Source organism: Barbus barbus, assembly GCF_936440315.1.
Source record: "Barbus barbus genome assembly, chromosome: 6".
NCBI classification, from domain to species: Eukaryota; Metazoa; Chordata; class Actinopteri; order Cypriniformes; family Cyprinidae; genus Barbus; species Barbus barbus.
The window spans coordinates 15,253,333-15,280,826 of record NC_136734.1 but is presented as its reverse complement, the minus strand read 5'-3'; the positions used below and the strand labels follow the sequence as shown (position 1 = coordinate 15,280,826).

General features: G+C 36.2%; 1 protein-coding gene across 14 annotated transcripts; it reads right to left on the bottom strand.

Moving 5' to 3' along the window:
* Positions 1-326: 326 nt before the first annotated feature.
* On the bottom strand, positions 327-27,494 carry LOC306871493 (general transcription factor II-I repeat domain-containing protein 1-like). 14 transcript variants are annotated; one of them, XM_079419467.1, is made up of 27 exons: positions 27,095-27,494; positions 20,343-20,472; positions 20,116-20,257; positions 19,801-19,980; positions 19,505-19,688; positions 18,229-18,524; positions 17,957-18,052; positions 15,510-15,593; positions 14,835-15,018; positions 14,296-14,321; positions 13,871-13,994; positions 12,733-12,776; positions 12,536-12,616; positions 11,109-11,195; positions 9,165-9,215; positions 9,017-9,082; positions 8,690-8,873; positions 8,516-8,577; positions 8,267-8,329; positions 7,795-8,062; positions 7,608-7,636; positions 7,456-7,503; positions 3,231-3,308; positions 2,938-3,130; positions 2,791-2,828; positions 2,600-2,715; positions 327-1,920 (listed from the first exon to the last, which is right to left on the bottom strand). In XM_079419467.1, exons 2-27 carry the CDS (start codon positions 20,466-20,468, stop codon positions 1,852-1,854), a joined length of 2,919 nt encoding a protein of 972 aa, XP_079275593.1. In that variant the 5' UTR covers positions 20,469-20,472; positions 27,095-27,494; the 3' UTR covers positions 327-1,851. The 14 variants fall into 14 exon arrangements, with proteins under 14 accessions (XP_079275593.1, XP_079275594.1, XP_079275602.1 ...); XM_079419468.1 differs by having other exon boundaries at positions 9,017-9,079; positions 27,095-27,469; XM_079419476.1 differs by having other exon boundaries at positions 8,267-8,332; positions 18,229-18,527; positions 27,095-27,467.

Below are 27,494 nucleotides of genomic sequence, written 5' to 3'. Positions count from 1 at the left end.
TTTTTTTTATCATTCCATGAAATCTGACATGCCTTATAAAACATCGCACACATTCATAAAGTTTAACTAAAAACTTAAGAATGAACGTAGAACACTTTATTCAATTCTATTTAAGGAAAAAATAAAACTACTGTAATTTTTAAAACTACTAAAAATAAAATGTAAAAGAAGGTAAAATGTGATGTTCCCTTTAGCCCAGCAGATGGTGCTAAAGATGGTTTTATGTTTATGGAATAGTAATTTTTCTTCTCCATTAATCTAGTTTCCATCTGAAAGATTACATATTTTAAGGCGTCCACTACTAACACTATCACGATCACACAAACGCAAGGCAACACATTTTATTTGAAAGGCCTAAATGGCATTAAGGTACAGCATATAAATACTGGCGATTCCAGAGACAGTCATTACATAACATTATAGCATTCTTTCCTTTACAAACAATACATTCAAGATGTTTTCTCCGTGAAATATCTCACTTTAACGAACTTAAGAGTAACTTACAAAGCTAAAATAATACAAAAAGTCTCTCAGCTGAATACAAGTTAATGCTATCATGTTAGGGTTCTCCAACGTGACATACTGAAACCTGAAGCAGATGTTTCTTTCTGAATACATACAGTAGCTAGCTTAGCATCATTAGTCGTGTCATTCAGTATTTTATGCTCTGTACTAAATGTGGTAGATTACATTCCCTGCATATACAAGTTTTTCATTTTATTTAAATAAATAAATAAATAACAATACAAACATTTGCAAGGCATGAGACCCAGATAACTACAGGACTCGTATCCAGTATGGACATACTGTACGAGCTCTCGGCACCAAACAAGGCTGTGTATCCCAACAGTGATTAGACGTATTTGGGAAAAAACAGATCCCAAATCCCCTTCTGACTGTTCTTTATGAGATGGTTATTCAACCATGATTGTGTCCAGGATCTGCTATAACAAATCCTGGTGGCAAAGCAATATAGTTCATCTGATATGCAAATAACGGCTACTCCTTTTACAAACAATCTCTTGAAGGAATAGTTCTGTCCTTATTCACTCCCCCTCATGTCGCTCCTCTGCTGTTACTCTTCCAGGAAAATGCACTCAACCTCAAGTAATTTCTTCATTTGAACAGATTTGGATAAATTTAGCATCACTTGCTCACCAATTGGATGCTCTGCCATGAATGGGTGCCGTCAGAATGAAAATCCAGACAGCTGATAAAAACATCACAATAATCCAAAAGTAATCAACAGTCTATCAAATAATGTCATATCATTATTACCACATTACTTGTAGTTAATTATGGTGTTTTTATCAGCTGTTTAGACTCTCATTATGACGGCACCCATTCACTGCAGAGGATCCATTGGTGAGCATTATGCGATGCTAAATTTATCCAAATTTGTTTTGATGAAGAAATAAACCCATCTACATCTTGGGTGGCCTGAGGGTGAGTACATTTTTAGCAGATTGACATTTTTGGATGACATATTGCTTTAAATATCAGTTTTTGACTAATCTTCACACAGAACAAATCTTTTACATGATTTCTATTTTTGCATTTCACAAAAGCATTCGATTTGAACTGACATGAGGGTGAGTACTATTCCTCTAAGTAATAAAGCATTGGCAGATTGATTTACTGTTGTTTTTCCATCATTAGCACTTCATTCAGAAACAACTGCTTCCAACAGTTCACACTCTCTAATACCTGCCAGAACACACAGGTATCTCCACGTGCGAGCCGCAGGATCTGCCACAGCTCTGAAGAAAGCTGAATTTAGCATTCAGAAACGTCAGGTTTAAAAAAGTTCCCTTAACGGTAGAAGTCTTTTGTACGCCATCAGAAAGTTCATTAATATTTGACTTTCCCAGGAACTTGAACATTCACTCCGCTATAGTCCACCATGTACATGGGCCATTGCTGAAAAAGAAAAAGATGGACTTTTAGCGAAATCAGCAATTTTTAAGTTTGACATGAAAATCCTATGGACCTCATTTACTCTCTTAATACATGTTCATAGTCTAATTGTGCAAAATGTAAGAACTTGTGCTGGCTCTGGAATGACTTTTCAGTTGACTGTATACAATTAAATTCAAAAGTCTGGGGTCGGTACGATTATTTAATGTTTTTAAAAGAAATCTTTTATGCTCACCAAGGTTGATCAAATATACATTAACAGTAATATTGTCAAATATGATTACAATTTAAAATAACAGTTTTTCATTTGAATAGATTTTAAAAATGTAATTTATTCCTGTGATGGAAAAGCTGAATTTTCAGCAGTCATGACTCCAGTATTCAGTGTCACATGATCCTTCAGAAATCTAATTCTAATATGCTGATTTTGTGCTCAAGAAACATTTCTTATTATCATCAAAATTAAAAACAGTTATGCTGCTGAATACTTTTGGGGAACCTGTAATACTTTTTTTATTGATGAACAGAAAGTTCCCACTCCCCTTTTTTTCCCCTCACTGAATATCTTGTTCAAAAATTATCACATCATAAAAGTAAACTGGGCTGAGAAGCATTGTATGACAAAGTAAACAAAAAAAGGAGTGTAATTAAAAAACCACTCGTCTGTAATATGTCTGCATACCATGACAGGTATCTGATTGGTTGATAGTGTTGAGTCTGCTCCAGTGGGCATGGATGCTTGACTGCTGTCAAGTACTCGTTTACGTTTGCGTCGATTCGTAGACACTTCTTTACCTTCTACAAAAGAAAACGTATATAATTAAGCAAATTTGCATTTGTAAACATTTACTTTTACACTAATAAGTCTCTTACCTTTATTACAAGATTGAGTACATAACTCTGTAAAAGGCCTAAAGAAAGACAAAATCAAGCTCAAGATCAAACAACTCTCTAAACACAGCAAGTATTGCTCTTCCAACACAATCACTATAATCATATCTGATATACTGTAGCACTTACTGTAGAGGGGTTTTGATATTGAAAGCAATTTCATCTTGGGCCTGCAGGATTTTTTCCAACCGAACTATGTCGTAAGTATTAGGATTCCTGAAGGGAATATCATCCGGAAGTCCACACACTTCCAGTGAGCCTGGATTGGCACGGATTAACTTGTATGGAACAATGACTGAGCGGTCCAAACCCAAAGCTTCACCTGAACACAAAACATTCACAAATGAAGCACTGGAGTAGTTTCAAAACCACTGAAATATGTTTGCACGAAGGAATAAATCAGTGATTAGTAATTAACACACCATATTTCTTATTGAACAGCTCTTTAACTTGTTCCCTTAATATCACTTTTTCTCCCATCCGGTTGACCTCGTCTTCTTCTGTTGGACAGTGAAAAGACATTTGACAAGTTTACTGACAGATTCAAAATAATGATTGATAGTAGATCGATTCTACACAGATTCAAGCTTAAGGCTAGGCTTATGCTGCTTTATTTTTTAAAAGGAAATACTTTGGACACTGACTATTTTATAATAGACTGTTTTATAATTTCACAATATATTTTAGAAAATTATAAATTATTAAATAATTGAATAAAACAATTTTAATGTGATGGCCAATTTTATACATCAAAGAATCCTGAAAAAATTTATCACAGTGTCCATAAAAATATTAAACAGGAATGTTTCTTGACCAGCAAATCAATGATTTTTGAAGGATCATGTGACGCTGACGACTGAAGTAATGGCTGCTGAAAATTCAAATTTGCCATCACAGGAATAAAATACATTTTAAAAGATTAAAAAGCATAAAATAATATTTTTTAATGTTACTATTGTAATGTATTTATCATATAAAAGCAACATTGGTGAGCATAAGAGACCTCTTTCAAAAAAAATAAATCATAATAATTAAATATATATATATATATATATATATATATATATATATATATATATATATATATATATATATATATATATATATATATATATTATATATATACAAACCCGATTCCAAAAAAGTTGGGACACTGTACAAATTACGAATAAAAAAGGAATGCAATAATTTACAAATCTCATAAACTTATATTTTATTCACAATAGAATATAGATAACATATCAAATGTTGAAAGTGAGACATTTTGAAGTGTCATGCCAAATATTGGCTCATTTTGGATTTCATGAGAGCTACACATTCCAAAAAAGTTGGGACAGGTAGCAATAAGAGGCCGGAAAAGTTAAATGTACATATAAGGAACAGCTGGAGGACCAATTTGCAACTTATTAGGTCAATTGGCAACATGATTGGGTATAAAAAGAGCCTCTCAGAGTGGCAGTGTCTCTCAGAAGTCAAGATGGCAAGAGGATCACCAATTCCCCCAATGCTGCGGCGAAAAATAGTGGAGCAATATCAGAAAGGAGTTTCTCAGAGAAAAATTGCAAAGAGTTTGAAGTTATCATCATCTACAGTGCATAATATCATCCAAAGATTCAGAGAATCTGGAACAATCTCTGTGCGTAAGGGTCAAGGCCGGAAAACCATACTGGATGCCCGTGATCTTCGGGCCCTTAGACGGTACTGCATCACATACAGGAATGCTACTGTAATGGAAATCACAACATGGGCTCAGGAATACTTCCAGAAAACATTGTCGGTGAACACAATCCACCTTGCCATTCGCCGTTGCCGGCTAAACCTCTATAGGTCAAAAAAGAAGCCATATCTAAACATGATCCAGAAGCGCAGGCGTTTTCTCTGGGCCAAGGCTTATTTAAAATGGACTGTGGCAAAGTGGAAAACTGTTCTGTGGTCAGACGAATCAAAATTTGAAGTTCTTTTTGGAAAATTGGGACGCCATGTCATCCGGACTAAAGAGGACAAGGACAACCCAAGTTGTTATCAGCGCTCAGTTCAGAAGCCTGCATCTCTGATGGTATGGGGTTGCATGAGTGCGTGTGGCATGGGCAGCTTACACATCTGGAAATGCACCATCAATGCTGAAAGGTATATCCAAGTTCTAGAACAACATATGCTCCCATCCAGACGTTGTCTCTTTCAGGGATGACCTTGCATTTTCCAACATGACAATGCCAGACCACATACTGCATCAATTACAACATCATGGCTGCGTAGAAGGAGGATCCGGGTACTGAAATGGCCAGCCTGCAGTCCAGATCTTTCACCCATAGAAAAACATTTGGCGCATCATAAAGAGGAAGATGTGACAAAGAAGACCTAAGACAGTTGAGCAACTAGAAGCCTGTATTAGACAAGAATGGGACAACATTTCTATTCCTAAACTTTAGCAACTTGTCTCCTCAGTCCCCAGACGTTTGCAGACTGCTATAAAAAGAAGAGGGGATGCCACACAGTGGTAAACATGGCCTTGTCCCAACTTTTTTGAGATGTGTTGATGCCATGAAATTTAAAATAAACTTATTTTTCCCTTAAAATTATACATTTTCTCAGTTTAAACATTAGATATGTCATCTATGTTGTATGCTGGATAAAATATTGAAATTTGAAACTTCCACATCATTGCATTCTTTTTTTTAATTCACAATTTGTACAGTGTCCCAACTTTTTTGGAATCGGGTTTGTACACAGTCACGGCCAAAAATATCGGCACCCATGATAAATATGATCAAAGGCAGCTGTGAAATTAATCTGTATTGTTAATCCTTTTGATCTTTTATTTGAAAAATTCACAAAAATCTAACCATTCATTGGATGATAAGAATTTAAAATGGGGGGAAATATCATTATGAAATAAATGTTTTCTCTAATACACATTGGCCACAATTAATGGCACCCTTTTATTCAATGCTTTTTTTTCCATTTGCCAGTTTATTATAGTTTTCTCCTATAATACCTGATGAGGTTAGAGAACACCTGACAAGAGACCTTCATCCTTCACCCAGAATCACTCCAGACCCTTTAGATTCCCAGCTCCATGATGGTGCTTCTTCTCTCAGTTCACCTCACTCATTTTCTATAGGGTTCAGGTCAGAGGACTGGAATGGCCAGCAGAAGCTTGGTTTTGTGCTCAGTGACCCATTTTTGTGTTGTTTTTGAGGTTTGTGCTTGGATTATTGTCCGGTTGGAAGATCCAAACATGGCCATTATAAGATTTCTAACAGAGTCAGTCACTTATTGATTTTTTATCTGTTGGTATTTGATAGAATCCATGATGCCACGTGTCTAAATAAGATATCCAGGACCTCCAGCAGAAATATAGGCCCACAACATCAAAAATACAGCAGTATATTTCATTGTACACATGGGGTACTCTTTATCCCTATGTTCACCAAACCCATCTTGAGTGTTTGCTGCTAAAAGCTCATCTGGAGTTTGTTTTTGGATGAGCTAGGAGAATTTTTCTTGAAACCCTCCCAAACAACATGTGGTGATGTAGGTGCTGTTTGACCATTTTTTAAAAACGTTTTCCGACCCCGAGACTCAACTATTTTCTGCAATTCTCCAGCTGTGGTCCTTGGAGAGTCTTTAGCCACTCAAACTCTCCTTCTCACCGTGCATTAGGACGATATAGGCAGTTCTTCCAGGCAGTTTCGTAACATTTTATGTTGATTGGAAATTCTTAATTATTTCCCTGATGGTGGAAATGGGAATTTTCACTGCTCTAGCTCTTTTCTTAAAAACCACTTCACTAATTTGTGAAGCTCAATTATCTTTTGCTGCACATCAGCAATATATTCTTTGGTTTTTCTCAATGTGATGGGTGATTAAGGGAATTTGGGCTTTGTTTTCCCTCCTATTTATATTTCTGTGAAACAGGAAGCCATGGCTGGATAATCTCATGTTCATAACCACGCTGGAGTGCTCAAAATTGTGAATATGAATGGGAATATACTTCAGAGATATTTTTCTCATAAGAATTTCTAGGGGTGCCAATAATTGTGTCCAACGTGTATTTGAGAAAAACATTTATTTCATAATGATATTTCCCCCCACTTTAAATTCTTATTATCCAATGAAAGGTTAAGAGTTTTGTGAATTTTTTAAATAAAAGATCAAAAGGATTAACAATGGAGATTAATTTTCACAGCCTTCTTTTATCATATTAACAAGGGTGCCAGTATTTTTGGCCATGACTGTATGAAGAGTTTATTTGCAAAAACAGATAACTCCGGTTTTTTTTAATCATGTTTTTTATTATGTTATCGTGTTTTTATTGCGTTAGTTAGCTGTATTTTTTTTTGTAATTTTTAATCAAAATAACCCAACTGCAGTTTGATTGAGATTAATTGGAATGCACCATGATGGAGTTATCTGTTTTTTGCAAATGAACTCTTCATATTACTTTTGAACTGCAGTATATTTGCAAATAAAATGATTTTATCTCAGCCAAACAGAAAAACTAAACTGTCTAAAGCAGCAGCCTCCATTGATTATAATAGGAGCAATCTGTGTTCTGTATATCTAGAGTAGACATTGATGCTTGTGCATTAATTGCAATAAATAACTACAGCACTAAATCTATCATACATGATGCTTTATTCTTACCACTTATTGGGGTGTAACCTTTCTTCAGTATGGCTATTCTTCGTGGTGCTGGCAAAGCAAATATTATGTTAATTTATTTCCATGAGTAATTCAGCAAAAATATTGACAATAAAAAATAAAAAAGGCAGTTCTATGAAATTTTGACTGCTTACCTGGCTTGGGAATAAGCCCTTGGAACGGCCTGAAAAGATTAAAAAAAGACTTCTGTAATTCTCTAGGATTTCTTAAATAAACCCCAATATATTACACAAAGTCATTTTTCACAGTTTTTTTTTTTTTCTTATTTAAAAATATTTAAAAAGGTTGAGAGTTATTCAAAAACTTGGCACAGCTCTTCACCTTGTAATGCTGAAAGAGATCTTGTCTGCCACCACTAATATCCTCTCAAGATTCTGTGAGCCGAAGGTACAGGGTTTTCTGAAGGGGATGCCAGGGGGCAAGCCCTCGATAATCACTGAGCCAGGGTTACTCTTGATCCTCTTGTAAGGCACTTGAACAGGATACTTAATGCCCAGTGCCTCGCCGTATTTCCTGTTGAACAGGTCTTGGACCTGCTCTCGCAGAGTGTTCGCCAAGTCAATACGGGAGAGCTTGGCCTCTAAACTGTCTGCGGGCAAAACAATGTAAGATAAGCCAACGGTTTAGTGATAGCATTTCCAAAGGTTAGAAGGAATGAAGGTTTGAACATAAACTGGCATCCAAAAGACAGACACGTGGCACACGGATCAACTGAATCATTTAATTTAGTCAGGATGTAATAAAGCCACAAACTTACTGTGTACAACACCTGATAACTTAATCACGGTGTTACCTGAGAACCCTGGTCTTTTGGAGGCAGGTCCAGGGTCATCTGATTGATCTTTAGAGTCAGTTTCTGCTGAACGTTTAATAAAAAGGAGCATTATATTAGATTAGTAAGTGATATTTTGACTAAAACAGAAGAAATACATGTATCAAATGGATAGTAAAAACTAAATAAAACAAAACAAAACCCCCTACAATGGACTGGCCATGCATCCAGGGTAAATTAAAATCAAATCAAATCAAATAGTTATTTCACCTGAATCAGAGGTTGTTTTAGAGACACCTTCATGTTGAACCTGTTCTGTCAACAATTCTGGCCTGACAAAAACAAAAAAGGCACACTGTTGTTACACTACTGCTTTAGACAGAAGACACTGTAGTGGTTTTATGCAAACAAATTTGATAGATCATTTTAATGTGCTCTGTATACCTCTTTATAACAAATGTAATCTGACTACTGGCAGCAAGAATCTTCCGGAGTTTTGCCGCTCCAAAACAGTTTGGTCTTCGAAAAGTCATCCCTTCTGGTAGCCCTGTGACATACAGTTCATCTGGATACATCTGGAACTTGGAATATGGCACTTTAGCCGGTTCTGGCAGACCAAGAGCCTCACCTAGAATTAAAAATCTATTAAGAATTCTGCAATCTATTATTTGTGTGTATTAAACCAAGAAGAATTTGATTGGTTGAATAAATGTAACTGACAGATTTGCAGATTGCTGTCACAGTTGATTGTAAATCAAGTTCGTGACTCACTGTACTTGGAGCTGAACATGCTCTCGACTTGCTTTCGCAGCTGAAGGATCATCTCTCCAATGTCTTCTGGGGAAAGGGAGGACAATCACACCAACAGCCTAAAATATCTGAAGACAAACCTGAGTGATCTTTCGAAATGGAGTTTTACCTTCAACAGCTCTCTTGAGCCCTTGTGTTGTAGACGTCGGCGTTAAATCCTCTGTAGAGATACAAACAGAATGACATTAACATCAGTGTAGCACATGGGAAATCTTCCTATGTGTATGATTTGATGTGAATTCTACACGCTTGCAGGAGGTGTTTTGATGACTCAACTCACCTGAGGTTTACTCCAGAGACCATTTGTGTAATGCAAACTTCAACATAACAAATCCAGCGTTATTAATTAAAAAGTCAGACTGCTTAATCTGAGAGTTTATATGAACGCTTCAACAATGGCAGGTTTCTACACATGACTCATGTACAAATTATTATTATTATTTTTAAATGGCAATATGAAAGGAATGAAATATATATAAATAACTTGCAAACTATAAAATAGAGCCATTAAAATGTTAATAAACAAAACATAATTGTAATAACACATTATATTAATATACTACTATTAGATATAAAATAAAGATGCAAATATTAAATAAAAATAGTATATACACTACAGTTCAAAACTTTGGGATCAGTTAGATTTTTTTATGATGCCTCTGATTCTCACCAAGGCTGCTCACAAATACAGTAAAAACAGTAATATGGTCAAATATTATTATGTTAATATTAAAATATTAATATTATTATTCATTATATTTTACAATGTAATTTATTCCTGTGATGGTAAAGCTGAATTTTCAACTCCATTTTTTCCATTCTTCATTGTCATATAATCCTTCAGAAATCCATCTAATAACCTGATTGTGTTCAATAAAAACGTATTATTATCAATGTTGAAAACAGTTGTGCTGCTTAATTATAAATGTCTTTACCAATGATAAATGTCTGCATTATAAATGTCTCTACTGTAACTTTTCATGAAAGTTTCTGAAAGTATTTATTTTCAAAAATCTTACAGACCCCAAATGTTTTAACTGTATAAATCACATTTTTTTTGTACAAGTCATGCTTTAAGAAAACTATTTTCTATAGCCTTTTCAGTCTTTCGTAATTACTGAAAAAGGATTTTTGATTAAGACTGATTTACTGATCAATCATTCTGACCAAATTGTGATCACAGTGACCATTTCATGGAAAAGAACCAATTCAAAAGAATCTGGCTTACCTACAAGGTTTACTCTACAAAGAAAAAAGCATCATCTGTATGACAAAAGATTTTACAGCATAACTAAAGAAAGGATTTTTAAAACAACTTTAACATTCTCTTGTAATTCCAAGTTTTCCTTAACCAAGATTGCTTCCTGTTGAATAAACACATCACATGTACTGTAGTTGAGCGTTCATATCAACTCTACAGTATATTTCTATATATTAGGGGCGCTAACACTGGGAGTCTATTTAGGGAGTTCTACTGGATGTGGGTTTGCTGTCGTGGGTAAACTAGCACAGCACTGGGAACAGGTTATACACTGGATCTGACTCGGGTGAGACTACTGTTTGGGGAAGTCTGGGGTATTGGGATTGGAATTGAAATAAGAAATGTGAAACTCTTGTCTTATCATTTTTAACTTATGTTATTATCACTGGTTAAAATTTTTTGTACATTAACTGCTGCTGTCCTGTTTCGATCTTCACAGTGGTTCGAACTCACGTACAATTCCTTTTGAGAGATTAGGACAAATTTCTCCACTCTACGCAGTGGCTAAATTAGCATTTAATATCCGTGTTGAGCATTAACTCACTGAAATTAATGTCTTACAAGAATGGTTTTGACAGTTAGTTGGATGGGCACGCACATGTACATATAAAGATTATGAGACAGGCATTAACGCTTGAAGCAGGGCAGGTACAACCAGGCAGAGGGATTTGAACTGGATGAGAAGTTGGAAAGGGTTTTGATATGTCATATGTTTGGGATTGTCTATGTACTACCTGAGGCAAGAGAAAAGATGGTCGTGGAACTACACTCGGATATAAGATAAGAAGTTACCTGCTACAGGCTCCTTGGGATGACAAAGGTCAGGGGTCACCCGCTCCGCCTGAGGCTCACTCGGCTCTTCTGTAGAAGCACTGGACTCTGAGACGTAGAAGATGAGAGGAAGACAAAAAAAAGTGAGCAGTTGGATGTACAGTTAACACCAAATTAAATGGCATTCAAAATACATTTGAGTTTGATAATATGATTTATTGGTTGGGATTTGGTTGAACTGTGAAAAGCAGAAATAAAAATAGTTCATTATTTTTAGAATAAAATATAATCCATTGATGAATCGTCCACTATGAGGCCAGAGAAAAAGAAGTCTCTTTTGTTAACCAAGGCTGCATCTATTTGATAAAAAATACAGTCAAAACAGTCGAGTTTAAAATAACTGTTTTCTGTTTTAATATATTTTAAATTGTCATTTATTCCTCTGATGAAAAGCTGCATTTTCAGCATTCTTATTTTTATCAATGTTGAAAACAGTTGTGCTGCTTTTTTGCTTTTTTTCAGGATTCTTTGATGAATAGGAAGTTTAAAAGAACAGAATTGATTTTAAATATAACTTTTTGTAACATTATCCTTTTCTTTACTGTCCCTTTTGATCAATACCATGCTTCCTAACTAAAAATGATTAATTTCTTTAAAAAAATCTTACTGACTCCAAACAGTACTGTACATTTTGAATAAATCAATGATATTTATTAAGGAAGTCAATAGGGCACAATTTGATTTTAAAGTCAACATGATGCAGCATTCACATTCCTTCCATAACCTATTCCTAAGAAATAGAATGTTAAATGACAAAAATAGATTTTTTTCCATTGTGGATTGACTGGATTGTGAAAAGTGATCCTTGTTTAACAGTGGTTTCAGAAACAGAGAAAGTACATTTTGATGAAAATTTGCACTGATGAAGCGAGCACACTCACCCAAGATATTTATAACATAAATAGGGTCTTTAAGTAAGGTCAGAAGGCAAAGAGGAGTTAAAAAGTCACATTTGATCAGAATAATGTTTTTTAATAATGCGCATGCAGCACTTGAGGTCATATTTGCAGTTTATATATATGATTTTCCTCCAGTTTACAGTGTTTAGCCAATGAATGTGCCATGTAATGCAAAATGTTCCGCCTGTCCTCAAAGGCTCAGATTACTGCACAGCTGGGTGGAAAATGAGAGCAAATATTTTTAAATCAGAAGGCAACCATCAAAGACACACTTCCTCTCTGTGAGTAAGTGAAATATGCTAATGCATTCCCATCCAGTAGACCTACAGGGATTTCATGCTGCTTTCATCTCACAACTTTATTTAAATTTCTGCACTGATGATTGTTGTTAACTAACAATAACACCAAAAAGAGAACAAAACTTGAGGTACCAGGCTGAAATATGAAAACTCTCAGCGTGAGCTTTACTGTGGGGCTGGGAGACCATACCTGGCACTGTCACCTGGATAATTTCACCATCTGGGGGTTCGGTTTTAATCTTTTTCAAAGGCAGACAGTCCCCAGATGGCCCTGAAAAATAAAACATATTGGATTATTTTGAATTTTACACTTAAAATATGTTTTATAATCATAAAGCTGCAGGGCAAAAGCCAAAGCTGTATTGAAACCATGAGCGGACAATCTACCTGCTTCACACTCAGCCAAAGGACTGACACAGGAGCTTGTTGATCTGAAACAAAAACAGGACTTCCTTCAGCATTTTGCATACAGATGCATCTTTACTAGTTACCCATCTACTGTCCTCTTAATTACAGGAAAAAACTGATGCACCCAAATGAAATTCCAAAGCCAAATACGGAACTTCTGACACACTTTATGCTAGCCTAAAATATTTTTTTAAAAACTATGCAAAAAAAAACCCCAGAAAACATTGACTTATTAACTCTCCCATTGATTATTACATAATACAAGCACAGCCTTAGGCTCTCACTGTATATAAGTAGAGAATGGGAACATTTTTATTAATAACTCAATATCTACGACAGTTATTGCTGAAAAGGAAAAGGTCTGCAAATATGTACTCTTTGTTTACTGGGGGAAAATGGGACTGCAATCATTTATTTATTGTTTGCTTGTTGATTTATTGTCACATTTATTGAGCTTTTTATCCATGTCAAAAATCTTTGTTCACATAGTACACAAAAGTGGCCCAAATCTGATTAGTTTTTTCATAACAGTGTGAACAGCTCAAAATACATTGAATCTGATTTTTTTTCCTATTCTGACCATTTTACTAAATCAGATACAACTGATGTTTTGCAGTATGACCTCAGTCTAAACAGTAATTTCAGAATTATTTCAGACTTTTACATCATTCTAGATCAACATTCATCAAATTTCTTTGGGTGATCAGTTAATATGGAAGACAGCCATGATGGTAGTCAGTAGAGGGACAGTGAGCTTTGTCCTCCTTATTGCCTGCACACAAATTCATCTCGTTATTGTTGTTGTGGACATAGTCAGTTCGAGACTTTGTGATCAATTCACACCACAATCTGACATTGGCCACGAAAAAATATGTGTACAGTCAAGCAAAAAAATCAGATCTAAGCAATAAAGCAGAATGGAGTACTAAGACTCGCAGTGTGAATGTAGCCAAAGTTATCAGATCTGTTTCAGCAGAGTTTCAGCTCACATTTTCAGCTAAAATTTCCTTCCTACAGCTATAATTTCAATGTATCGCTACAGGTAAATAAAAACACAAGCTATCTAAGAAAATACAGATATTATGCTTCTATTGTGACAGGGAAAGTAAATTGGTACCTGCTACTGTGAGTGTTGCTGACCAGCTCTAGAGAAGAGCTTGGCACCCTGAGCCCATCTGGGAATCCATCCTCAGGGGCGGCACCATCCTGTTTGCCCTCCTCCTTAGCTATTTTACCCGCAGCTTGCAAAAAATATAAAATGTTAAATGTAAAAATGTGCTTTATGTTGTAACATCAAATTACTTACAATCACAATATGACATAATAAACGTGACTTTATAAGGTTAAACCAACACATCTAATTTGTTATGGATTAGATTAGTTAGAAACAGCTCCCTAAAGTAACAACAGGACATTTTCACTTTTTAAAGTGCAAAGAGAAAAAAAAAAAAATCTATGTTATATAATAACAATGCTATTACATTGTAATAAGTGCAAAAAGTAAAGATGGGCCACACAGATACTGGTTAAGGAAATGCTTACCGGTAAAAATCCGCTCATCAAACATTCTAAGAAAAGAAAAAGAAAATTGTGAGTTCCTGTGAGCCGTAAACGTATTGAAACATTGAAATGCTGTCTACGCATTATCTAGTGCAGAGCAGCAGGAGATTTCCTCATTACGCCAAATCAGCAGCTCCACGCTGGCTCATGTATGGCAGCGGTTACCACAACCAGCATGACGCTCCACTTTGGATGCCTAGCGCCGCTCTACCAGATGGCAAAGACGGCTAGACATTTTTTTCTTATGAAGCAAATTAAAAACTCAGTATATCCAGTACCAATATCTGGATTCATTTTCAATGAGCCACACAGTTAATTACATGACAAAAAATGAAAGGTTATCAGTAATTAAATCTCTGACACCGTCGTCATGTTAAAATTGGAAGAGCTACAAATCACACTGCTGCTATTTCAGTTTAACAGTTCTGGTTTAACTCTGACTATGGCTCTATTCATCTTAATTGACACGACAGGTCAACATTAGTTCTCCAATATAAGTAGGTTTAGATGGAGTTTCAAACCTTTTGACAACAAAGCGGACGGCATGCCTTTCTTCCAGGATCCGTTTGAGTTTAGGCACACCGTAAGTGCATGGTCTCTTGAAGGGAATCTTGTCTGGAATTCCAATGATCTCTACTGCCTCAGGATCACAGGCAATTTTCCGGTATGGCACAGGAACCATGTGATCCAGGCCTAACGCTTCAGCTAAAATAAACATCAATTAAATTGAATTAAAGCTGAAGTGTGTGATATTCTGTGCTCTCTCAAATAGAACTGAAAAAATGTTTCAGCAATCCCCCAACTGCTATTGGTCAACCAAAAAAGGTGGTCCCGCCCTGCATGCGCACTATTGGTTGAGCCAATGTTGCTGGTTGTTTTGATAGCACCACAGAGATACAGTATTTACAATTTTCAGATGAATCTTAGAGTTCTCTGCATATTATTCTGGGATAAGAGAAAATGCTTTAATCCTAAAAGGCCTATTGTATATTTGATAGACACGTTTCTAAGGCCTCTTAATTATCAACAATTGATTTTTTAATAATTTTTTGCACTGTTATTTCATGTCAAGTTTTACAGTGTTAACACTGAAAAAAATGACATGCATCAGCTCAACAGACATTTTATCATCAATATGCAGTATTTTATTCTATAGTGGTATGACTGTAAATTCTGCATTGTGCACTTCAGCTCACCATATCTACTGTTGAAGAGGATCTGAACACATTCTCGAAGGGTGTTGATATCCTCAGTCTCCCTGATGAACGAATCCCATTTTTCTGGCCATGCAACAAAAAAACATTATCATGTAACAATCAATATTTCTGTCATATTTGTTGCCTATTAAGGTGAAAGCAATAATGCCACATTCTCAATCAAAGATAATTTTTCTGAAATGTATTTGTATACACTGAGGTTTTCCTCTGTTCTTTTAGACATAGGAGACAATTAAGGCAGGTCTTGACTCTCTGCAGTTACTGAAGATCTCACGCTGATCTTTTGAGAGGAACAGACTTTGGTAGCCCAGGTGACCTGGCCAAACTCCCATTACTACTGCCCACTCTGCCAAGATCAACCCTCTTTATGTCTCATCTGACTGTAGCTGTATTCAAACAAATACCACTGATATAATAAAAAATAATGTGATCATTTGATTCGGAGTATGTTTTCATACGGGAAGGAATAGTTCACCCAAGAATTTTGGTCATTATTTACTCACCCAATTAAGCCATTCCAAACCCATATGCTGTTACTTAGAAGAAATTCTGAGAAATAGTCATGCCACTTTTTTGTTAATTAACCGATAAAAAAAACATGAATATGTCAAGCTCCATGAACGAGTCTGAATAACTAGTTCGCTTTATCTGCTCAGGCAAAGCTCTGAAATGAACAACAAAACTGTCTTGCCTTGAAAACTTTAAGCAAGCAAACCATTGTTTTTTCAAGCACTGACCATTTTTGAGATTTTGTGCTATTTTGATTCCATAAATCTCAGATTAGTGGAAAAAACAAAAACAAAAAAAAAATCCAAAATATACATTCAAGTGTTTATTTTACGACACTTTATCTATTTGTGTCTGTAGATTTCAATTACAATACATATCTTTAAACTTTTTTATTATTTTTTAATTATTATTATGAAGGTTAAAATATAATTTCCCTGATTTATATACAATTTTATTCATAAAAACATGGGGTAAAAAAAGGACTGTTGACAGTGTCTAAAAAGCTTTAGCTTTAAAGGTGGGGTATGGATTTGTTCAAAAATGCTTGAGAAAAAGAGTTGGGGCCAAATACCAAAACAAACTTTTAGCCAATCAGCAGTAATGCAGCAGCATGTCTACTCATGATGCGGGGGAGAGAGCTCAGTGCACAGGACGATAGAGATGGCGGATAAAAAACAAAAAAAAATGTCTGGAGGAAAACGTCTGCGGAACAAAAGAAGGCTTAACAGGCGTCTACACCGGACGATACAGTTGTCATGTTGCACCAGCTAAAGTCTGTCTACACTGGACGCGACAAAGCGACCGTTGAAAATCATTTGAAATTTGTGTCAATAAGTCAAATAGAACGCGGCAGCAGTTTACTGTTGGGATCAAGTTTAGACAGCATTATTAGTGGTTATAATGAGTTCTATACTATTTTGTCACGCCGTGCCACTCCAGTGTAGACACGATAAGTAGGACCCGTGTAAATATCAGATCAGCTTTCCAGCACTGGAGAGAACTGAAGGAGCGGAAGGCCTGCGATTGGACGCCGAGGTTGCTCTGTTTCTTCTCAATCGGTGAGTAACATTGGTTTTGCTTTGTTTCATAGAACTAACTGTTGCCTGGGTTGCGTATGTGTTGGGTGGAGTAATCAAAATAAGGGCGAGACCCTTTTGGGGTAGGGGCATGTTTGTTTTGGTGATTTCAAATATCAACATTGGCTACCGGAATTCGGTTACCCCACCTTTAATATGTCAACAAACTGAAACAAGAATTTTGAACCTGGCTTTATCCAATGTTTAGCTTGGTGAAAATTTATTTAGATAATTCCCCATGTGCATCGATGACACATAATATTTAAAAAAAAACCTTACTAATACAAATAATACAAAGCAGCTCTCTAACTGTGATTAATCAACTAGTGATAACCAAAGTATTAATTTCTCTTCCAGTGAAGAGGAAGATTATCAGTAACTAATGACTAATAAACGAATGAATAATGACAATATTTTAAATCGCCATGTGTAAAGTTATCAGACATCACAAGACTCGTCACATATCACAGGAGTCATCAGGACAACTTTTATGATTTTTTTTTTGGTGGCTTTTTTGGGCGATTTTTGGTGGGTTGTTATAAAGAAGAAAAAAAAAGAAAATTCTTCAACAATTCTCCTTTTCTCCTTCTCACTATACAATAGCACATGGGTTTGGAACAACGTGGGGTGAATAAATAATGTCACAACTTAGGGAAAACTATCCCTTTGAAGTGTGAGAAGATCCCTTGTCTTTGCATTTTAGGGAGCAAATTAATTCGGTCTATTTCCTGTTCTAGTGATATTACAGACACTGCTTGGGACCCCATAAAACCCACTGAAAATGAAGGCCAGCTTGTCCTTGGTCAGACGCTGTAATGGTGAGTACAGTCTGTCGCCCACCTGATTTTTCATGCACTATGGAGAACAGAAGGCGCTTGGAGACATGGATGCTGGGAGGGCTCTGGGTAAGATCCGCTGCCAGCCCTATTCTCTCGCCTGGAAGAGACACACACAGTCAGAGCAATAAGCTCAGAGTTAAGCACATAAAAAGAAGCATATCCATATGCTTCAGCACCTACACAAGTGGTAACACATATCATAAGTGCACCTCTAATTTCATAAGAAAGACAGTGGAGGCCAATGTACACAGAAAGACAACAGGAGGCTCTTACCATTGTCAGCACATTCCTTGGCCTGAACCGCTTTCTCTTCAGCGGACGCCCACATGTCCAGCCGCTCTTTACCTATGCTGTGCAGTGATGTGGGCTTCAGGTCCAGCTTGCTGTCTGGGTGGGGCTGGGAGGACATGGGCATGCCGTACAGGAAGCTGGAGAGCATGGAGTTGCTAGCAGACGCTTCCTGAACGGAGGGTTTGACAGAGGCGTGGTTGCTTACGCTCTTTGAGGTCGAAGAGTGATGGTTGACTTCCGGACAGGATTTGGCATCCCGAGAGGGTTCCTCTGGTGTTCTACTAAAAAAAAAAAAAAATATCAAACAGAATTTTGGATTTGTTCTGATCATTTCAATGTGTGAATGTACAATGCTCTCTTCCACCTTCAATACCATGACTGAGGTGCCCTTGAGCAAGGCACCGAACCCCCGAACTGCTCCTCGGGCGCCGCAGCATAAATGGCTGCCCACTGGTCCGGGTGTGTGTTCACAGTGTGTGTGTGTTCACTGCTGTGTGTGTGAACTAAGGATGGGTTAAATGCAGAGCACCAATTCCGAGTATGTGTAACCATACTTGGCCACATGTCACATCACTTTCATTTATATGATTTTAAGCAAAATACAGACCATAATAGATTCACTAATTACAATGGAAAACATGATCAAATATGATAATGACTTTATGATATGTCTTTTATGGACCCTGTAATAAATACAGTGCTAAAGAGGTACACCATACAGTACACCATTCACAAGTTTGGGGTCAGTAAGAATTTTAAACGTTTTACAATAAAAACAGTAACATTATGAAATATGAATACAATTTACAATAACCGTTTTTCTATTCAAATATATTTTAAAATGTAATTTATTATAGTGATGGCAAAGCTGAATTTTCAGCATTAGTCCAGTTTTAACTGTCACATGATCCTTCAAAAATCCTTCTAATATGATGATTTTTGTGGAACTGGTCATTTTTTTTCAGGTTTGGATTTGAAACAGACACTTTTTGTTACATTGTAAAAATCTTTACAGTTATTAGACCAAAAGCTTATATCTTATTACGTAAAGTTTTGCAGAAAGAAAACCAACATGAAACCCTGAAATGTTAGATGGTAATAGTTTAAACTTTATGTGAAGAAGGTTATAGAGCCACACTTTTCCATTTTATTATTATTTTACATTCTTGTTCAGTCAAACTCAGACCTTGTGTGAACAGGCCTTTGCTTTCTGGCCATAACTGAACAAGCATATTATAAGAATAAAGTAGATGAAGACCTTTTGACTATAAAGCGGATGCGGTTGCTCTGCTCTAAGATCTTCATTAAGGTCTTGGTGTCGTATTCCGAAGGCTTCCTCAGAGTTACACCATCAGGCAGACCGTAGACAAACACTGAGCTGGGATCCTTGAGGATCCATTCATAAGGCACAGGGACCAGGCTGCTTTTCCCAACAGCCTCACCTGAAACAGTGGATAAACATGTGTTTTGATTTGTGCCAAATATTATACAGCCTTTATCTTTCCTTTTTTACCCCCCACATAATAATATAGAGAAAATCTTAATCAGACTTACTATAAAGCACACTGAACACCTCCTCCACCATCTTCCTCAGGACGAAGATGTTGGAATGAGTGTCTGTTAAGGCTCTCTGTCTGCCCGGCTGCCCGCAGTCTTTGCCAGTCCTGCTGCAGTCCACTTCAGGAACTTTGGCGTGGGAGTTCATGGAGGTCAATGCTTGCAGACAGGACACTTCTGTGGAAAAGAAATCTGTTATTCCTGAGGAAACAGCAAAAAAATAAAAATTTAAACACCTGCAGTATTATATGCAGATTACATACACAAACATTCAAAATGGTTGTGTTCAATTTTGATTTCTTGTTGACTTACTGCAGAACTTGTGAAATTCTGTCTGTATTTCTTTTCTGGAATTTAGGAAGATTCTTCCCTTCTCTGTTCCCACAGCAATCACGCTGTCTTCATGCACAGTGACACAGGCCACCTCAGCATTCAGTTTAGACATGGCAGAGCACTGCAAACACAATTCACAAGTCATCCACCACCAAAATGCTGCAAAAAAACTGACACTGTAAGTATTTAAACTCAGACTTTCTTACCACAGAGTCCAGGGCAGACACTAGGCTGGTGAGGATCTCTTGTCTGGCTGACACTTGGGGAACTTTGAGCTCTGGCCGAGAATTGGTCCTCATCCCATCACAGCCCAGCTTCCGTATCTGTGCCATTCTTCTGCAGGAAAAGACACAGAATGAAGCACACTGAAATTCAATGCAGGTTTATAATGCTGCACTAAATATAGACTGAATTACTCATTGAGTTAAAACTAAAAACACATATCAGTTGTTCTGCCAAAATTTTGGGTTACATTTTATTTTAATAAATCTTGGTATCATATCTTGATACAGTGCAATTGCACAAATAAGAACAGAGTAGTATTAATTAACAACGTACTTATTATGGATGTTTGTAATTATGCATAATTAACTGTTATTACTATAGTAAGTACATGTAACGAGTAGCAAGAACACACAAATAAATGTCAGCAAAGTTTGTAATTAGATTATTAAAGGACTTTACAAAAGACACCATATTTAATTGGACACAAATAAAACTAAAGTTTAAGGGACAGATGTACAGTCTACAAAATAACTGTGAAAAGCATCTCTAGCTATTGAGTTGACCACACAGGATACAAAGAAAAACAAACATGCAATGCCATCATTTAAGTGTAATCCAGTTTATGAACAAATGACTCACGTGAATGAGGTTGTTGTTTTCATGAACTCACTAAATAAGAGAAATGACTTAATTAGCATCTGACTGACTGAACTGCATGTTCTCGTTATTTTCAATGATGTCTGTCTCAAAACGAATCGATGATTTGTGAACTCAAGGTTCATGAAATTTGGAGTTGCTTACTGGTGACAACATGTACTTAAAGAAATTCATCTGCTACAGATTTTGTGTAATAAAGGTTATTTTAATAATTACACAAATTCTTTATTACACAAAAATATCTGTAAAGGAATATATATACAATTTTAGGAAAGCAAGCTAAAATAGTGTTTTTAATGTAATTATATAATATGTAATTATTAGGAAAATTAAATGTACTTTTTTTTACGGTACACTAGTACCATGGTTATATGTATGTTGTTATATATATATATTATTGTTATTTATGTTTGGGTTTGTGAAGAAAAAAAAAAAGAAAAGAAAACGTATATTGAAAAAGAGATTTCTGTATTAACATGAGGTCCTAAAACAGATGTGATGGACCACACAGAGATCTGATCTCACCATCATCAAGTCCGATTTGGATTACATGAAGAGACAGAAGCATCTGAGACTAAATCCACAGAAGAACTGTTGCAACTTCTCCAAATTACCTTAATATTGTGTACAAGTGTACCAAGGAGAGTCAGTGGACTTTTAAAGGCAAAGGGCAGTTAGTAAATAAACGTTTATCTTATTACAGAAAATTTATCATTGCTTTGTTTTTCACTTTACACTTTTTTTTTTTTTTACTATTGCCTAAAACATTTCACAGTACTGCAGTTTGCAGTACTCTTCATGGTTCTTAAAGGGATTGTTCACCCAAAAATGAAAATTACCCCATGATTTACTCACCATCCTAGGTGTAAATGACTTTCTTTTTTCAGACGAATACAACTGGACTTTAAAAAAATAAAAAGCTCGGTTCCAAACAAAACTTGGTTCTAGCGAGACTAGCATATTCTCACCGGAGCGTACGCTACGCCTACGTCATCCGCTGGAACGCCACTCTCCAGTTAGTGAAAGCTAAACATTATGGTTTATGAAGTTTCAAATATGCATATTTTCCTTCCACAAACACACTTGCTTCACTTCAAAAGCCCTTTATTAACCCCCCAGAGTTGTGTGGAGTACTTTTATGATGGATGGACGTACTTTTTTGATCTTCAAAATCTCGTCCCCATTCACTTCCTTTACAAAGCTTGGAAGAGCCAGGACATTTTTTAATATAACTCTGATTGTATTGATCTTAAAGAAGAAAGTCATATAAGCCTAGGATGACTTGAGGGCGTGTAAATCATGAGGTAGCCTAATTTTCATTTTTGGGTGAACTATCCCTTAATAATTTAACATACCTAAGACTTCTGTATAGTACTGTACATGCATTTTTAGAAACAGTAGAAAGGAAATAGCTACTAGAATTCTGTAGGAAACACCGATATGCCATCTTCACTGATTACGATCTGCAGGAATCACAGACATGATGAGAAAACAATAACAACTAATCACAACTAATGCTCTCATAATTACGTGCAAAAACAAACCAATATGTTTATTTTAAATTATTTATACTAAAGAGTAAGAAGGTTTCAAGCTCCCCATTAACTTTTTAAAATATTTTTGGCTGTACAAAATGTATTGAAGGATGGAAAAACCTGTAAGAAGCTTTGGAAAATGATAGTAATACCCTTCTCTGTGCTAATATACCAAAATCCGTCACACACATGTGAAAGTAGCTAATTACGATAAGCCTTTGTCAACCAATTAAAGCTAGCTCAGATTATTGCCGTAAAACCCTTCATCCTTAATTTGTTCTCCTTGGAAGCAAGACAGGACCTGGAAGCATGAGCCCTCTAAAGTGAACTACTTTACCCATCCCTCTCGACAGACACCCCTTGACTCCAATCTCGATTTCAGCCACGTCGGCTCTGAACTACAAAGCTGTAAACTTGAATACGGACTAAACTAGGGTGGGTTTAAAAACAAGCACAAACCTAACTACACAGTTTAAAGATGAAAAACAAGCAAAAACAGCAGGAGTGACGAATATGAGAAAATGTATCTGTAAAACAAACAAATAAATAAATAAATAAATAGCGCAATCCTAATTCCGGGCCTTGTGTTCACATGGCAACCACAATCCGTTTCCTTGGAAACTAATCTCGAGGCATGTGAACAATGCAGCTCTGGCCTTTAATCTCTCCAGACACTGGGAGCCATTATCCCAGCCTCCGGGCAAAGCCAAAACCACAGACTGCACAGAGAGCGCCCAGTACTACTATTACTCGTCTGAAAACCTCCTATAAATCCTGCTACAGCTCAAAGCCGGATGCCTCTGCCTGAGCGTAATCTTACATACAACATCACCAACACTTCATATCGCTAGTTCGTTTCGGATTCATTCAAACCACCAAATCTAATTTACTACTTTGGGTCCTCAGTTGAAAAATAAAGTCGAGCTACACCGCAAAAATGAAAATTCTACATTTAATTCAATGTGTTACTTGCCTTTTTCTTTGTAATTATTTGTGAAACTTACTAGGATTTTTTTCAGTGTATATTGTGATGCTTTAGCATAATGGGTATCAGAATCAGCACCTGCATTGCACGCTCACGCTAAAGTTCAGACAGTAAAACAAACTAGATTTTTTAATTTTATGAAGAAAATGTGAGAGGTGCTTGCGCATTCAAAACTTTCTCACAATGCCAGGTTGGGTCCCTCCTTCAAAAACAAATCTGCCGTAATTTTTTTTTATTTATTTACTTATTTTTATTTTATTTTATTTGCCCTTTATCTCATAAGTCGAGTCTAGCCAAGCCAACACAAAAGAAGATATTTTGAAAAATGATGGTACCAACCAAACAGTTTTGGTTAGCATTGACTTCCACTTTCTTGTTTGTTTGTTTTTTGTAAATGAAGATTATTGGAATTTATAAGACAATGCTATTTCAGTCTTTGTACTTCAAAATTTCATGTTTAATTCAATGTGTTGCTGCTGTGAAACGTACTAGCAATTTCCAAATGAATTTGTTTTTAAAGTAAATCCAAATTACACAATACACCGATTTTTTTCAGTGCATGTTCTGATAATTCATCAGCGTAATAATGGACATCAGAATCTACACTGCAAATAATGTGTAAACTGATATTTATTTTTAATTAATTGTGCAATTTACTAGCAATTTCTGAGTGACAATGGTTTCTACACCAAATTTTCATCAGTGTATCCCTTTAATGTTCGTAGATCATTTTGAATCTTACCCAATCAATAACAATAACAATGCTTGCCTTAGAACATAATCTTAATGGGTTATAATCTTAAAAGAGTTCATGTTTAACAGCTTCATCTTAAAACTTCTAAGTTTAACAAAACTCTTTGAAGAAAAAGAGATTGGTGAGACTTCCTCATTGAACAGGCTTATCCTATCTACAGGGACAACTACATTCATCTGACACCTTAAGCTTCATGTATAAATGACTTGTTTTGTACTCTACACTAAGCTTTCTTTGCAGTAGCCAAAAGACATGAGTTAACTATAACAAATATATTTTCTTAGGGTAAAAAAACACTAGAAAAAGAGTCAACTGGTGATACTCGTAAAAAAAAAAATAGCAGGAAAAGTAGGGATCCGGACTGACATGCTTAAATGCTCAGATTAATGACTTCCTCCTTGTTAGGAGTCCGCCCTGCCAAAATACCGTTTTTCATTTACGCTATCTGAGATCCTCAGCTCGAGGGGGAAGCATAATGTAGCCGCTCCTTTACTTCTTGAATTACTGCCTGTATGGTGCTTAAAGATATTACTGGCATCTCAAGAAAAGGGTAACGTGGGTTTTCTGAGCGGTTTTGCCCTAAGAGGCTTGCGGCTCCGCCATTGATACACAATACTTCTGTTAATAGCCTTTATACAGATTCTGCTCACAGCTCCCTTCAGAAACACAACTGTATCTAAATCGTTCAGCTCAGAGGCTGATAATTGACTTTTAATTGGTCCTAAGTCTTTTCACCCTGGACATTTTCCCCAAGGCCACATAAACATGTTGCATCGAGTAAACACAAAGCGCAGCCTGCATGGGAAGATACTGCCCTGATTCTGATCCGCTTCGGGAAAGATTTACTTCTGCGCTTCAGATCAAAAATGTATTACTGTTAACACAGATAACTTGGCTATGTAATGGCCAGCATATGGGAATATGTGGATTGGAAAACTTGAATCAACCAGCTTTCTAAACCAAAACCAAATGTCTATGTTTAAACTAATTTACCGTACAACAGTACTGAAAATACTTAATGACTGCCATATTAGTATACAATTGTATTTACACGCTACTTGATTTAAATAGGCTTACCATCTTTTTAAGCTGAAGAGAAAATGCTTTATGTTTCTGCTACATATGGATATATGTAGACTGAAAAACCTGTTTCAGATATGGTCATTTTAATACTATTAGCTGTGAATAAACCAGCTTTTTAAACCAATGTCAAACGACAATATTTAAAGCTATTTACTTTGAAAAAAGTACTGAAATCATGATACCTTGACTGAATGATTGCCATATTCATATACAACTGTACATGCTATTTGAAGATAATTCAAAGAATACCATAGTACTACTTCCATAAAATATGGTGCTTTTGTTATGAAAGGATGAAGGTCTAAGTTAGTAGTCCTAAACTTGTGATTTGTAGGCCTGTTGGAGACAGATCTTACAAAAAGTACTGAAATCAAGATACTTTGATATAAACTATGGTACTGAATGATTGCCATATACATATAGAATTGTATTTACAAGTTCATTCAAATATTACCACAGTTCTACATCCATAAACTATGGTACTTTTCGTTGTGCTCAATTGGTGATTCATTAGTGTTTTGGTGCTAAACGTAAAATACCGTAAACAAATTCAAATCTAAAACATAAATAATAAAAAGCAACTAACCGTACGATATAGTTAGAATTACCAAATAATCACCTTTTTAAAGAGGAGAAAATGCTTTCTGTATCTTTTGCTGTTGGCATCATATTTTTGTCCGAAATATTGGGAGGAAATTAATTGTCTTGATAATATAGATAATTACCAGTTTTTGTTCTATACTGTTCAGTCTCTTGTGCTGTTAATTTCCTTGTCATCCCACATTTAAGCAATCATTTTGCATGTGTAGTTCATGGTAGTATTGATAAACTTTAATCTTAAGAATTATATTTTGTACAGTAAACAACTGTGGTACTGTGTCCGCTATGAAATCTGGGTGAAAAAACCCCACAAAGAAACACGGACAGCTACTGCTGTTATAAATATACAGGCCCAATCCGACAGCAAGTCATCCTGGGATAGTTCATGTTTCAGTTGCAGACAGTTACAGACATAAATCATAAACTCTCATTGTCTTGTTGAATGGATCTGACAGTCGAGAAGTCCTTCGAGGAAAACCGAGCAAGTTCAGAGACATGTGATATTATTACTCCGCAGCAGACTCATTGGGACACATTCAGTTATGCGTAATCTAGAAAAATAGACATAGATTAGCAGCCACTGATAGGTGGATTTGACATTGTAAACATGACCTTCTCAGGTCGACAAACGCGTCTGTGACCACGCCAACCACGGCGATTTACATCAGATTGTGCGAAATAAAAACCACTGACTGTAATTTATAACCCAGCCAACAATGCAACTGCTCTATTTAAGCAATTTGCTAGCACTCAAATTGTGTTGCCATTTTCACAAGACAAACAAAACAGTAGAATTGGGGCTACTGTTAGCTAAAACGCAGAACGCAACGGTGTTTAATTGTTTATTTTATCTACGGGGGATTACAACGCGTGTTACTTTGATAAAAGCGTCTAAAACATCGCGTAGAGAGTCACGGATTCGCGTGCGGAGCGTTAGCATGATAGCCAGTGTGCTAACACTCCTAGCCATCCTCCTCCCCCTAAATTATAATCTGTAATTTCACTTTTTCAACATCCATAAAAAGTCACGTGCTCCAGAACGATACTCGTAAATAGTTTTTCATACAGACATAACCAAAATGACATTTAATCCTTACCGATTTCCCCGTGTTTAATTACCTTATGCTGTCAATCCCGGAATAGGTTTATTCTCCGTTTAATCCAACGGTAGTGAGAGCTGAATTCCCATCTAAAGAAAGGCGAGAGCGACTTTCTTAAATGTCATAATCTCGAATGGTTTGTAGTCTACTGAAATGGAATCGACGTGATTTATTTGATCAATTTGCCCCGTTTTCTTTAACAGAGGAGTGTGTCCCCTTTCCCCTTTCTTTGTTCTGTAATCCAGTAAAATTGAAAGTCATTCGCCTCCGCTAATCCCAGCCCAACTCAACAACAGCATCTATTGGCTGTCATTTACATACAGGATTAAAGAACCGCTGGAACAGCACTCGCAGGACAAATGTGTGCAACTAACTCTTTTGACATTGTGACTGTAACATGTCTATATTTCTCTCTGCCT